Raw genomic sequence first — 14,087 nt, 5'->3', positions numbered from 1 at the left:
TAGATTAACACACACATAAATTTCAACTGCTGTATTATAACCACCCAAAACAGAAGAAAATATTCGCAAACAATGTAATCAATAAGGGGTTAACATCCAAAATATACAAACTGCTCATACAACTCAACAACGAAAAAGCAATCCAATCAAAAAATGGGCAGAAGACCTAAACTGACGTCTCTCCAAAGAAGACATACAGATGGCCAACAGGCAAATACAAGATGTCAATATCGCTAATTATCAGAAACATGCAAATCAAAACGACAACGAGGTATCACCTCACCAGTCAGAATGGCCATCACCAAAAAGTCAATAAACAACATGTGCTGGACAGGGTGTGGAGAAAAGGGAACCCTCTTACACTGTGGGTAGGAACGTAGTTTGGTGCAGTCACTACAGAAAACAGTATGGAGATTCCTTAAAAAAACTGAAAACAGAACTACCATATACTCCAGCAATCCCAGTCCCAGCAGAGAAAGCTCTGCTTTGAGAAGACACACACACCCCAGTGTTCACGCCAGCACTATTCACAGTAGCCAAGACACGGAAGCAACTTAAATGCCCATCAACAGAGGACTGGATACAGATGACACAGTGTATTTATACACTGGACTACTACTCAGCCATAAAAAAGAATAAAGCATTGCCATTCGCAGCAACATGGATGGACCTGGAGATCATTATACTGGGTGAAGAAAGTCAGACAAAGACAAACACCATATGATATCACTTACATGTGGAACCTAAAAAATAAAACAAATGGATCTACATACAAAACAGGCTCATAGACACAAAAAACAAACTGGCGGTTACCAAAGGGAAGAGGGGACAAATGAGGAGTCTGGAATCGGCAGCTACAACTACTGCACACACAACAGACAAGCAGCAAGGTCCTACTGCCCAGCACAGAGAACTATACCCAGCATCTTGTAATAACCCATAATGGAAAACAATCTGAAAATAAAAATGTGCATGTACATAACACGGAATCACTTTGCTTTGCCCCTAAAACTAACACAATACAGAAAGTCAACTATACTTCAGTAAATAAAGAGAACCACCCAAGAGCAAAATGGACAAGTGGACAGAAACTTCACGAAGGAAAGAGTACCAACAGAAAATAAAGTCACTCAAAGGGACCACCTCACGAGTAGGGAAGTGCTGGTCAACCCCAGGAGCCGGTTCTCCCCAGTGAGAGGCAGGATTTTCTTTCGCACTACAATTTCGCACACTGCCCCACTTCTGGAGAGGAACAAAGCATCTGTATGTGTGTTTGTGAACGCGCCTGTTTAACACCTGGGCGAAGCAAGGCAGGGCACACACCAGGCACCCTGAGCAGCCACCACTGCGAATGGAAGGAGGTGGACTGCAGCAGACTACCCTTTTTTTTTTTTTAAAGTTTAAATAGCAAAAGAAAACAGTGAGTTTGTGAGCGACTTTCACTGTGTGAACAAGTCTCCTGGAGTGAGCCCCACTACACCTGAAGCACCAGGGAGTCTGGTTTGACGGTTACACAGCGATGAGGAACCCGAGGACAGTGGCCGCACGGGATGGGGGACAGACAAGGAGCCACGTTCCAGGGGACACACAGGTGTGGTGTCTGCAGTGCATGCATGTCTGGAAGTGGAGCAGGCGGCACACGGGCCTCGTCCTTCAGAGCCAGTGCATCAGCCCCGCCGTCCCAACACAGCCAGCTGCCCGGCGGCAGGCCCTCCAGGTCTGCCCCTGGTGGAGTCCACCGAGTGACTCCTCAGACTGGCACCAAGCAGATCTCTCATGAGGAAGAGCCAGGCCCCGCAGCCGGCGAGGACCCCCCCCCCACAGTCAGCCGACAACCCTCCTGGCCCTCGTACTCTTGTCACCAAGCTGCCCCATGGACACAGCGGCTACCCGCTCACCTCCGCACCCACCGCCTCCTCTCCCCGAGACCCTGCTGCCCGCGGCCACGGCTGTCCAGGCCTCGGCCCACGTACTCCATGACAGGCCACCCTGGATGCGCCTGCTCAGAGCCGCCACGCCACTCCCTACGGGCTGAGTCCGCATCACGGATTCACCATGCCCGGTGTGGGCCTCCAAGGGGGCATGTGTTCTGGTCGTGGAGTACCCTCAGTGCCCAGAACAGTGCCTGGAAGGGGGCAGGTGCCAGGCAAGTCATGAAGAATGAATAACTGACTCACTCATTCATCCAATTAATGAAATAAGATGTCCTGTTTTTAGAGGTGAAGGCTGCTTCCAATTTCTTAATATTATATAGTAATGAATACTTTTTCACTTGAACAATAAAATAGTAGGCAAGGTGGTTTTTTTCATCTTGTGATAACTAAATACATTAAAACCCATTTTAAAGTACTACACTGAACAGTCAGACTGGCTCAAAAGCAGAAACATATTAATACAAGAAACAAGGCACCAAAGCTGATCCATTCGTATTAAAACTAACAGCCAGGCAAAAGAAGTTTTCAGAACCAAATAACTCCCCTCTTCATTTCTGGAGCTCACACGGCTACTGAACTTCACTTGCTTCCATCCAACCTACTCAGGGTGCCAACTCCGTCCGGAGTCAGACAGGCCCTCCTCACTTCCAAAGCTCCAATGGTGAAGAGGGAGGTGGCGTGTCCGTGTGTCTCCGGGAGCTGACTGAAGCGTGAGTCCGGAACAGAATGCTATCAAACGCTCCCCCTGCAAGAGGAAGCCTCCAAGACCCTGTTCTGCACTAGAGACACAGGCACCACAGGTGCAGGATGGGGACCAGGCGACCCCGACCCACAGGCCGAGCGGAAGGCAGTGAGTGGGGGCTGAACACCGCATGAGCCCTGAGAGCCAAGGGGTGAGGGGGCAGCCGGCAGGTAGCTGGCAGCCCACCCCTCTGCTGCTGCTCAGCTGCCGAGCCCTCGCAGGGCTCCAGGCCGCTGCCCACGGAACCTGAGCAGCAAAGACACGGTGGCAGGGGTGGCATCCAGTGGAGAGACAGGAGGGCAGGCGTCACTGCACAGGGGAGGTGGCGGGGGCCCTTGCTCTCGGGGCCTGGCCGGGGCAAGTGAGCGGAGATAGAAAGCCGCTCCCCACCCTCATGCCAGATTCGCCACCTACAGCTCAGTCTCAGCAAACACAAACGGTTCAAAAAATGGCAAGCTCTCACCTTCGTTACAAGCGAGGTGGGCAAAGAAAGCAATGATCTGCACGGTTTTGCCCAGCCCGGCGTCGTCAGCCAGGATGCCGTTGAGATTCTTCCGGTAGAGTTTGGCCAGCCAGTCCAGGCCGATCTTCTGGTAGTCCCGGAGCGCGCCGTACAACAGGGCCGGGGCGCTCAGCTTCGCCTGCACGGACAGACGGGCCCCGTGAGCACCCCTCAAAACAGCCAGCAGCGCGCTTCCCCCCTCCATGAGCGCAGACCAGTCACGTGACAGACAGACCCCCCTGGAAAGCCGCAAAATCATTCACGGGTCACAGGAAAGATAAGCTGCATGGGTTTTTCCTGACAACTTCCGCAATTGGGATAAAGAGCTTTTCTGGAAGCAGGAAGCCTTCCCCTGCCTCACAGAGACACCACCCTCGCGTGAAGTGCAGCGCCTCACCGCGGTGCTGATCCGGGCACTGCCCTTGGGCAGGATGGCTTCAGCCACAGCGGTCACTTCCGCGATGTCCTTCGTGTGAGGCTTCCCAACGTTCACTCTCTCAGCGGCTTTGAACTGGTCCATGATGAACAAAGAGTCGATGAGAACCACACCCTTCCGGCTCTCCCGGTCACCTGAGCAGGCTTCCGCTTCTGCCAACAAGCGAGAACCGGGGTTCGTGGGATTCGAGACAGCCGTGAGGGTATTACGAGCCCACTTGATGGGGGGGGAGGGGAGGGAAGTTGACAGAACTCAAATATTTCACATACAGAATTAAGCAGTAATTCTTTTGTTTTTAACCTACTTTGTATAGCTTACAGCGCCATCCAGATAAACTGGTAGCAACTCTTTATGTTAGGAAACCATCGCATGTAGCACCACTCTGGAAAGCCCTCAGGCAGAACTGGAGAAGGCCCGTGCAGCAGCCAGGAGCCAGTATCACCAACAGGCCTGTGGCCGTTGAAGGCTTTAGTGACTGCCCTCCACCGCCAAGGAAGGAAGAACGAGAAGCACCTCCCGGTCTAGGCAAGTGAGGGGCTGACGGCCCTCCTCCAGCCCGGCCGCAGCGCGGGGTCCTGAGAGCCCCGGCCTCCCCACACGACTCTCCTGGGCCCCTCCCACCGCGCCCTGCCCGCCGGCGGCCAGTCTGATGACCAGAACAAGTGCAGTGGAAACAAGAGCAAGCAGGTCCTGTCTGGTGCAGCCTGTGTACCTGCTTGGAACATCTCATAAAGTAAAACGAACCCCTTCAAACAGGCGCGTTGAATAAACAGGGCACAGCCTGAACAAGTACGTAACATCTAGTCCATCGACAATGACTCTCGTGACTCTGGGGAAATGTGTCCACACTGTCCACAACTGGACCAAGTGCTCTGATAGCTGCCACGTTCGTCAGTAAAAGCAAAAAGCACAGAACGCAACAAAGCTATTCAACAGAAAATCACACATACATCTTCAGCTTTTTCCTTCACCAGACTGAGAGAAACGAAGGTAATTTTTAAACTCTGCTTTAAGCACCCTCCGTCTAAGTATTATGGCTTCCGTTTTAAAGCTGAATTCTTGAAAGATGTTAAAACAGACCTTCTTCTTCACTGGTCTCCTCACTGTCAGGTTTAGGTTGGGGCCACTGGAAATTCGGCAGAAAGGCACCTTCATACAACTTCATCAGGTCAATCAAGGGTAATTCAGCTGGAAAGGATTGCAGGAAGAAAGGTTACTTTACACCGACAGTGTCAACTGGGAAGAAAACACGATCAGGAACGGGCCACTCCGCACACAGCCGACCGTGGACAGCTTGGGGGTTAGGGGCATGGACTCTGTATAACTCACAGCCCCACCACGCGGGGTCCCTCCACACCCGCAGCCCCACCCGCCGTGGGCTGCGCGGGACTGCAGTGTTCGCTGCTGAAGCATCCACGTCCACGTGGACCCGTGCAGCTCACACATGTGCCCTTCAAGGGTCAGAAGTGTGTTCCTCTTCCTGGCTTTAAATAACTCCTTGGGAAAAGGATGTATTTTCTAAAAGCACATTTCTTTTTCCCTAAAACTAATAATGATGGTCCATTACTGATATAAGGGGTAAGGTATTTTCTTTATAGAGTAAGACGGAAATTTTTTAAACGAAGAAACTCAACTTCTACTCGTAGAAGAACAAATATTCCCCAAACAATCTAATAAACATACAGTAAAACCCATATATTAATAAGTGAAAATCTAAAAATACATTTGATGGAAATAACTGCTGAATACGATACACAAATACACAGAACAGCGAACAGACAAAAAGTTCAAAGGTGCAGCAGAAGACTGCCAGACTTCCTGTGAAAAGGGCTCCCTCCAACCGATCAGACAACCCCCAGCCACGCGGACAACGGCTTCACACACGAAACTCTGCCAAGGGCTCGCAAAGCGCCCGCGCGCTGAGCACCTGCAGGAGCCAGCACACAGCGGTCCTCTGTCACCACAGCAGCCTCCTAAAGACCGTAATCTGGACAAATACAATGTCAAACACCCTCTACACTGCAGGCGATGGCAGAAACAGGCTTAACTTTTTGGAAACCAGTAGGAAAAGCTCAACAGCTCTCAAGTTCATGCCCTCTGACCTCACTGTTTCCCACTCCCGTGAGTCTGTCCAGGGGAGCGATCAGAAGCCTGGGCCCAGGTTCCTGTTCAAACGCTGTTCCGCACAGCGTTACACGCAGCAAGGCGACAACACTGTGAGCTGTGCCCCTGTGATGCGTGGGCTTCTCTGCGTGTGTGTCGTACGTCAATAAAATATGTGGTCAAAATAACAAACGCTACGCAGAAGGACCCCGAAAGAGCCATGTTAGAGGCACCATTCAAGATAGTAACAATCCACAGACTTCTTCTGCTCATGATTTAAACTGCTCGCCACGCTGGGTAGGCACGTGATAAAGCCAAGCAGGAGCAACTGGAGTGCAGGTGTGAGTATGTGGCGTTCATCGTAAGGTTCTCTGACTTTTCTGCACGTCTGAATGTTTTCATAATGAGACGCTGAGAAATGTCACACAGTGGCTATTGAAGTAGGGAAAAAGCACGAGAAAGAACTGAAAAACTGCTATGAAAATGAGAGAATTCAGTAAAGTGTCTTGGAACCAACTTGACTCACAGAAATCAACAGCCCGCACACATATAAGCTAGTTTGAAGATATAACAGGAAAAAAATTGTTTAGATAAAACAGTTAAATAATTGGAATTAAGCTTTTTAAAAACGCACACCACCTACACAGAAGTGCTGAGAGGCTTGTGGGGGCGAGGGGGGCCTGACGGGGGCGGGGGGGGCGGCGCCCTGTGGACGATGGGGGCCAGGCAGTGCCCAACACCGCCACCTCCCGGTGGTCACAGCCAGTGCAGTCCCCTCGCTGGCCAGGGCCAACCCGGGAGACCACCAGATGGTGTGAAATAACAGTGAGCTGCTGACAAGGTTCTGCTGTAAGAGATGCTGTCTCGCACAGCTCACCTGCTCCAGGGAGACCAGGCCCCAAGCGCCAAACCCCCCAACACCCCCACCCCCGTCACCAGGACACTCACACAGCTGAGCACTGGGCTCGCCTGCCAACAGCCGGCCAGCCTGCCAGCTGGGGGGTTGAACCCACGGGGAATGGAAGCCAAGACACCCGGCCGGGCTGCTCCCCACTCCTGCCCTGCGGGGAGGGGAGAGAGCTGGAGCACCATGTGCACGCGGGCCCCAGCCAGTCAAGGCCACCCGCCGTTCCTGCCACAAGAACCCAAAACCAGGGGCAGCGGAAGGCTAAGAGAAGGGACAAGCTGGAACACTGGGTCTGAACCGAGCCATCACGACTGACCACCACCGTCTACTGCCTTTCCGGTGTAAGTGCCCCTCTCAGCTCAAGAACAAGCCAAAGGTGTCCACCATCAGCACCGCTATTTCTACACTTCATCGCGAGGAACAGTCATAAAATGACCAGGGTCACAAAGGAAAAACTGTCATTCTCTGGAGACAGGAGGTTATGTCCACAGGAGTAACTCCAGAGTTCAGCAGAGCAGCTGGGTTTAAGATCAACACGTGAAAATCAACTGCACTTCTACGTACCAGCAACAAATTAAACCTGCAGTCTTAAAAATACGCCATTTACTACAACTTCAAAAAAGATAATGCATCTAGCAATAAATTAACAAAAAAGATGAACTCCTATAACATTCGTGGAAGCCACTTAAGACCTAAGCACAGATAAACAAGTTTATACTGTGCAGCACAAGGAGATTTGTTCAGTATCTTGTAGCAGCTCACGGTGAGAAAGGACGTGAAAATAAATGTATGTGCATTCATGTACAACTGAAGCCCTGTGCTGCACACCAGGAATTAACAGCACTGCAAACTGACTGCACCTCAATTAAAAAATAAAAATCAAAACAGACAAAGACCTAAGTAAACGGAGAGGACACTCTGACCATAGGCTGGAAAAGCTCAACTTCATAAAGACGCAGTTCTGACCAAACACCCACTAATTCAACCACATTCAAATTAAAATCCCCAGTTTTTTCTCTGAAACCTGACGAGCTGATTCGGAGATGTATCTGAAATAGGCCCCCAACTGTCAGGACTCCCCTAAAAAACAACTGGGCAGAAGGACTTACCTAGCCAGACCCCAAGAACAACTACGGAGCCAGAGCAATCGAGATGGTGTGGGACCGGGACAAACCGACCAACAGAACAACAAAGGTCCCCGGACACGTGGCCGCCTGGAGGAGGGCGCGCCGAGCACACTGAGGGAGGATGAGCAGTCCCCCGTGCGGGGAAGAGGGGCTGCACTCTTACCTCGCACCACAGACAAAAGCCACGCGTGATGAACTAAAGACAGCAACACGAGAGCAAAAACAAAACCTTTCAGACAGTACAGAAAGACAGCCTTTTGATCTTGAGGTCAAAAAGCTTTTTTTTCTTCAACTATGCTGAAATTAAGAACACTTGTCCCTCAAAAGGCACCACAAAGAGAATGAAGACGCACCGTGAACTGGGAAAAGATCACTACCACACACATCGCTAACAAGGAATTCGTGCCCAGGACACACAAAGAGAAAAACTCAAAACCCAACAGGCAAGGCCCGCCGCCCCGGGAAACCCATGGAGAAACGCTGCGCCCCGCCTCGCTGGTCACCAGGACAGCAAGTGCCCTGAGCCGCAGAGCCCGGGACGACCACCGGGGCCTCTGCTCTGAGCGGACGCCACGCCCATGTGCACAGGAAACAGAGGAAGCTGTGTGCGGGGCGTCCGCGTGGATGGAGGCAGGGGCCACGGCTCACCCCGGTGGCACACGGATGGCCCGGGACAGGCCGGCACCAGGACACCGTCCAGCAGTGAGAAAGAATGAACCCAGAGTTCACACAACAACGGGGACGAAACTTGGGGACAGAACTGAGCGAGACGAGCAGGCGGTGAACCTGCAGCGTGAGCCTGTCTCTACGAAGTTCCAACACGGCGAGTGAAGCGCTGCGTTCAGGACCCACGTGGGCGGGGGGAGAACAGAACCAAGGGAAGGACAAGCCCAGGACCCAGCCTGGCCGTCGCCCCCGGGGAGGGGAGGGGCAGGAACGGGCGCCCTTCCTACCCCGGGCAGCGTGGCTGGTCGCCCTGCGCTCGGGACCACGCATGGGTTCTGAACATGCGGCTGAGCACTTCAGTAAGCTACTCGCAGCCCACCTTCCTTGGCTAGGTCAGACAGCTCGGCCTGGTGATCCACAGCCCCCTCGTTCGCCTCCTCCTCCTCGATCGTCTCCTCCTCGTCTTCCACTGAAACGGTTACCAGGAAACACCAGCAAGAAAGTTATTCATGAAACGCTACAAGGCTTCAAAACTGCTCTGCTATTAGAGGAGAAAACGAAGTCTTGTCACTTCTCAGGTTAAACCTGGAAATGATAGTTTATTAAGTGAGCAAACAACAGAAACCATACTTCCTCTTAATTTCAGGGTGAGAGAGAGCCTGGTTCCTCACAATGTGACAGACCTACTCGGGCCAGCACAGGGCGGGAGGCCAAACTCCCTTCCCGCCCGGGGAGTCTGCTGCCCCACTGCCAGAGACCCGCAGACATGCTGCCGGGGTCACTAGACGTGCGTCCCAACCCATTTCAGAGATGCCCCGGCCACTGCCCAGCTCAGGATTCCCTCAGCTCAGCCCCCGTCCTGTGCAACCACCGTCTCAAACCGGCTTCGGCCCTGCACCCCCAAACCCCATGCTGGTGGAGAAGAGTCTACCAGCACCCCCGGCAGAGCTCCACCGCCCACGGGCCGCCTCTCCAGCTGGGAGTGAGCGCCCGCCACACGAGGCCTTCCCAGGCGGCCTGCGCCTTCTCTCCCACCAGCCTCAGCCCCTCTTAGCTGACTCCTTCCCACCAACACTTACTGCCCCTCCTCCACACACACACGCGAGCACACACACACAGACACACACAGACACGCAGACACACACACACTCCATCTCCTCACTGCAAAGCCCCACCATCCACCAAGGCACCTGCCCCACAACACAAGCCCCTGGGCCACTGGGCTCTTCTGGTCAAGGACACACTCGCCACACAGGCCGCACGGAGGGAGCGCTCCACCTGCAACCTCAGGGAGCCCTGCACAGTAGAGAGCACCGGGGACAGACCTTCATCATCCGTCAGTGACGTGCTGGCTTTTCTTTTCCTCCCAGATGTTCCCGGATCCTGAAACACAGAACACAGATAGCATGCACGCCTGAGATCTGAAAACACAATGAGAAGCCAAAGCAGACATGACTACCTAACACGCACCTAAAAGACAAGGAGAGCCGGAGGCAGGCGTGCGGGCCACCCGCCCACAGAGTCACGGGAAGGCAGGGGGCAGCAGAGGAGTGAGACAACCCACAGTCACTGTGTTCAGCTGCGTCTCCCCAGACCACCAGCCTGACACCCCACATGAGCTAAAGCTATAAAGAACAGTTCTGTGCCAAAGGCAGACTGATTTTATAACAAAACGCTATTTACAATCTGCAAGTTTCTCAGATAAAACGAGTCAGTGCATCTTGCCAGACACTGTATCTCACTGACACCGCGAGACCACAACCCGGAACTTACCAGGAAGCTCTCCGGTGACACATCGAGTCCCTGAGGTCTCAGTTCTTTCCCTAAAACGACAGGTGATGTGGTTCGTTCTCCCCAGGGCCGAGGAGGAGGTGACCTTCACACGCACCCAGGGCACCTGTGCCGACGGAGGCCGCCGGCTACCTGCCCCCATGAGGAGCAGACAGCAAGAGCCAGTCCCACTGCCTTCCTCCCAGTCACGCCAGGCAGCGGCTCCACCTCCACACCCGCCAAGCGCTGGCCGCTCTCAGCTTTCAGCACCCATGATTCTACAGGTACCCAGAAGCCTCCCATCTGGGAAAGTTCTTATTTGATGATCTGCATGATCTTACAGTCCCAAGACTTCCGGCGGCGGCTGCCTCTTTGCCTCAGTTTCCCCATCAGTAAGAGGGAGGTGTTGTGCCCAGAACTCTGGCGGTGAGGACCGCTCCCCAGGGCCTGGCACACCTCAGAGAGTCCAGTGATGGGGCTGCCACTACAGACGTGGTCGAAGCCAGGCCATGGTGCACAGGCACCCGGTGGGCACTGCTCTTGGGGAGCTCACTCCCTGTCCAGGGATGGGCCAGGGGCAGGCTCAGAACCCCGGCTCTGAGAGCACCCCAAAGCTGATCACCCCGAGGGTACTGACTCATCCTGGTGAATCTCAAAAGAACTAAGACAGTCAGCTCTCACAGCACACGAGAGAAACCAGGACCAGGCTGGTAAGCAGGGGATCCCCCGGGTCCACGAGGCGATGGCCAGCCATTGGGACAAACACAGCCTGGGAGAGGGGACGGCTTCTGAACGGGTGTCATACCTCTTCTGGATCCTTTCTGTAAGTTTAAGGCCTTTTTCCTTTTTTCTTCTAATTCTACTTGTAGTTTTATTTCCACAACCTAAATGCAAAGGGTTAAGTAAGCATGTGACTAGGAACGTAAACAACAAAGTTCTGTATATGAAAACGTTACAACTCACACACATCGTCCAGAAGCACAGTTGTCCCAGCCTCCTTTCAAACTACAGCTGACCCTTGAACAACATGGGTTTGAGCGGCACGGGGCCACTTTCACACGGGTTTTTCCCAAGAGTAAACACTACAGAACGACACGGTCTGAGGCTGGCTGAACCCGCAGATGGAACCGCAGACACGGCGGCCAATTACCCGCGCGGAAGGTCGGCGCCCCAGCCCTCGCGTTGTTCAAAGGCCAGCGGCACTTCAGAAAGAAATGCTCAGTCTGGCCCCTTTTCACTGTTTTGTGGCCACGGCATCCTGCCCAAATACTGCCAGGCAGCAAGATGTGAATTTTTATTCAAAGGAAGTTAGAGACAGAGCAGCCGTTCTGGAGACAAGCTGCCTGTAGTGACCAGCACTGCTGCCGAGCAGAAAGGCCTGAAAGACCCCGCAGGAAGGCTCGCTCACACGCTGCCGGGGGCATGCGGGCTACAGCTGGCGGGTATTCAACATGCTAAGAGAAACAGCGGGAAGCCAGGTCTCCTAAGGAGCCAACAGTCAGGGGTGCCGACAGGAAGCGCCGGGACCCGCCAGGGCCACCTGCCGTGGGCGTCCCCCTTCCTCAGCCGGGCAGCGTGCAGGAGGCAGCCTCGCCAGGCAGGACGTGGCCATGTTTCCAGGGCCCCGTTAGCACCAGCACTTACCTGCTCGATGTTCGACCAGAAGTGCTCTATCTCGCGAGCCGCCGACGCGGCGATGCGCCTCAGGCGGCTCTGCGCCTCTCTGCGACCGCGCTCCTCCCGGAGCTGCTGCTCCTCCAGTTGCCGCGCCACGGTCCTCACAAGCTGGTGAGCAAAGTTCGAGACCCTTAACGCTGTGCCATGTCGGGCTAGGAAGAGACACGGAGTCTCTCCACACTGCCCTCAGCCCGAGGCCACACACACGGCCCAGGACGCACAGGAGAAGCCCTGAGGCCAGCAAGAACCGCTGCCGACGTTCCGCCTGACTTTTCCAGAAAGTGCCGTTTTACTAAGTCCACGCATTTCTCTCCAAAATGCAGCGTCACATGTGCTACAATCTTCTTTCCCCCTTTAACATGTGACTAACATCTTTCTACCAATCAACACAGATCAAGATGAGTTTTCATGGTTACCATTTCCATTGCGTGAATGCGGTAAAATTTATTTAATTCCTAGGTGTTAAAAAAGTTGGGTTGGGATAATTCTTTTTTTTTAAGGTTTTTGCTTTATATTGCCAACTGCTTCCAGAGTTTATACTCTCTACACCCCCACCAGCAGTGCCTAAAGGTGCAGAAATAACTTAGAAATGAGCATGCCCCCAGCCCTAAGCACAGCACGCTGTGGCGCCCTGATTCTGGTGAGAAGCGTGCCGGAGGCCAGGTGGACACTGACGCGGCCTCCTGCCACACGACTCCAGGGGCCTGGTCTTGGTTGATCACACCCTCCTGCGTGAAGCCTCCTGCTTCACGCGGCCACAGCTCCTGGCTCAGTGTCAGCACGCGGTCACAGCTCCTGGTTCAGTGTCAGTGTCCCCCGTCCACCGCCCTGCCCAGCCCTGTGTCTACATGCTCAGGACCATCTTCCTTCATGAAAAAGAAAATGCTTAAGGAGCAACTTCTGCTTCTGAAATATCCATGAATCTGATTTAAGACCCTTTACACTCGGAACTCTGTTATCCCCGTGGTCTCAGCTTTTCTCTACCAAAACTACATGGGGAGAGTGAGGGGAGAGCTCAGGGGAGGGAGGTGGACAGGCTAGTCCTGAGGGTACAGGAAACACGAAGACGGCACACAGGCCTGAGGAACAAAGACACTGGCACAGCGATGGAGGTGGGAGACGATGGGCCCCGAGCTGTGCGCACATATGCAGGACAGGTGCTCCGCGTTTCAGGACCTAAGGTTTCTAGAGATCTATCACCTTCTACATTGCCAGCGTTAGCTGCAGCACCTCCCAGCTGCCAGGCATCCCCCAGGGCTGGGTGCCTGCTCAGGGAGCAGAGAGAAGGAAACAAACTCCGAGCCGCAACTAGAGAAGCTGGACCAGAGACTAGGCCGCGCAGAGCAGGCCCCAGGGCGGCGCACGGCCGGGAGGCCCGGGGATGGCGCCCGGGCTGCTCACCGTCCACTGGCCTCTCCCCACTCCAGCTCTCACCTCGTTCTCAGGGCTGCAGGCATCCTCATTCCAGCGAGACAAGGAACCTAAACCCCAGGCAAGAGCTGCGGCAGGGCAGCCACATCTGCACCCTACAGCCCGACTGGCCACGCTGGAGCACGGATGACAGCCCTCAGAAGTGAGTCACTCAGCAGCTACTTTGTCAACAACAGCGAAGCATTCTCCATCTACTCACGAGCCAAGAAATCCTTCAGATGGCGGGGCTGGGAGACTTCCCATCTCTAGCCCTTTAAGCCCCTCACACCACCCAGTGACGACAGAGAAGCGCCGTTGCCTGCGCCGCAGGACTACCTTCTTGGCAGCGGCCACCTTCCACCTCCTCTCCTGGGCAAAGTCTGTGGCCATCCACTGCATCTCCTCCAGCAGGTAATCCCAGTGCGATTTGGGGCGGGGCGCCTCCTGCAGTTTCGGCAGCCGTCTGAGGGACCATAGGCCTTCTTTCCTTAAATCTGCGATTCGCTGATGGATCTGGTTTTCCTGTAAGGAGCGAAGGGGTGAAGGAGGTCCAGCACGCAGCTGGAGGCACACTGCTAACTCACACCATGATCCCTGCACACCGACTACGCAGAAGTCTCGGTAACAAAGAGCGAGCCAGACACAAAGCCGACAACAGCTCCATGAAAGATCGGGGCGGGGGTGTGCGGCCCCCAGGGGCGCCGGAAGCAGCTGAAGCCACAGTCCTGCCCCCGCCCGGAGACTAGGGACAGCGCCTGCAGACCAGTGCTCACAGCGGAGCACTTACAGGAGGCGACACCCGCCAGGAACCCG

At 54.2% G+C, this 14,087-nt stretch overlaps 1 protein-coding gene across 11 annotated transcripts in view; it reads right to left on the bottom strand.

Annotated features, from left to right (window-relative positions):
* EP400 (E1A binding protein p400) overlaps window positions 1-14,087 on the bottom strand; it is a 98,485-nt gene that overhangs the window by 51,438 nt on the left and 32,960 nt on the right. For all 11 annotated transcript variants that reach the window (XM_072953489.1, XM_072953491.1, XM_072953490.1 and 8 more), the window contains 9 exons: window positions 13,611-13,796; window positions 11,832-11,972; window positions 10,993-11,071; window positions 10,191-10,240; window positions 9,743-9,800; window positions 8,797-8,886; window positions 4,695-4,802; window positions 3,576-3,766; window positions 3,140-3,317 (listed from right to left, as the gene is read on the bottom strand). In XM_072953489.1, the coding sequence (XP_072809590.1) occupies window positions 3,140-3,317; window positions 3,576-3,766; window positions 4,695-4,802; window positions 8,797-8,886; window positions 9,743-9,800; window positions 10,191-10,240; window positions 10,993-11,071; window positions 11,832-11,972; window positions 13,611-13,796 (1,081 nt within the window). The remainder of the gene's footprint in view (window positions 1-3,139; window positions 3,318-3,575; window positions 3,767-4,694; window positions 4,803-8,796; window positions 8,887-9,742; window positions 9,801-10,190; window positions 10,241-10,992; window positions 11,072-11,831; window positions 11,973-13,610; window positions 13,797-14,087) is intronic.

The sequence above is a fragment of the Vicugna pacos genome, chromosome 32 (genome assembly GCF_048564905.1).
Source record: "Vicugna pacos chromosome 32, VicPac4, whole genome shotgun sequence".
Classification (NCBI taxonomy): Eukaryota; Metazoa; Chordata; class Mammalia; order Artiodactyla; family Camelidae; genus Vicugna; species Vicugna pacos.
This window is presented reverse-complemented; position numbering and strand designations above follow the sequence as displayed.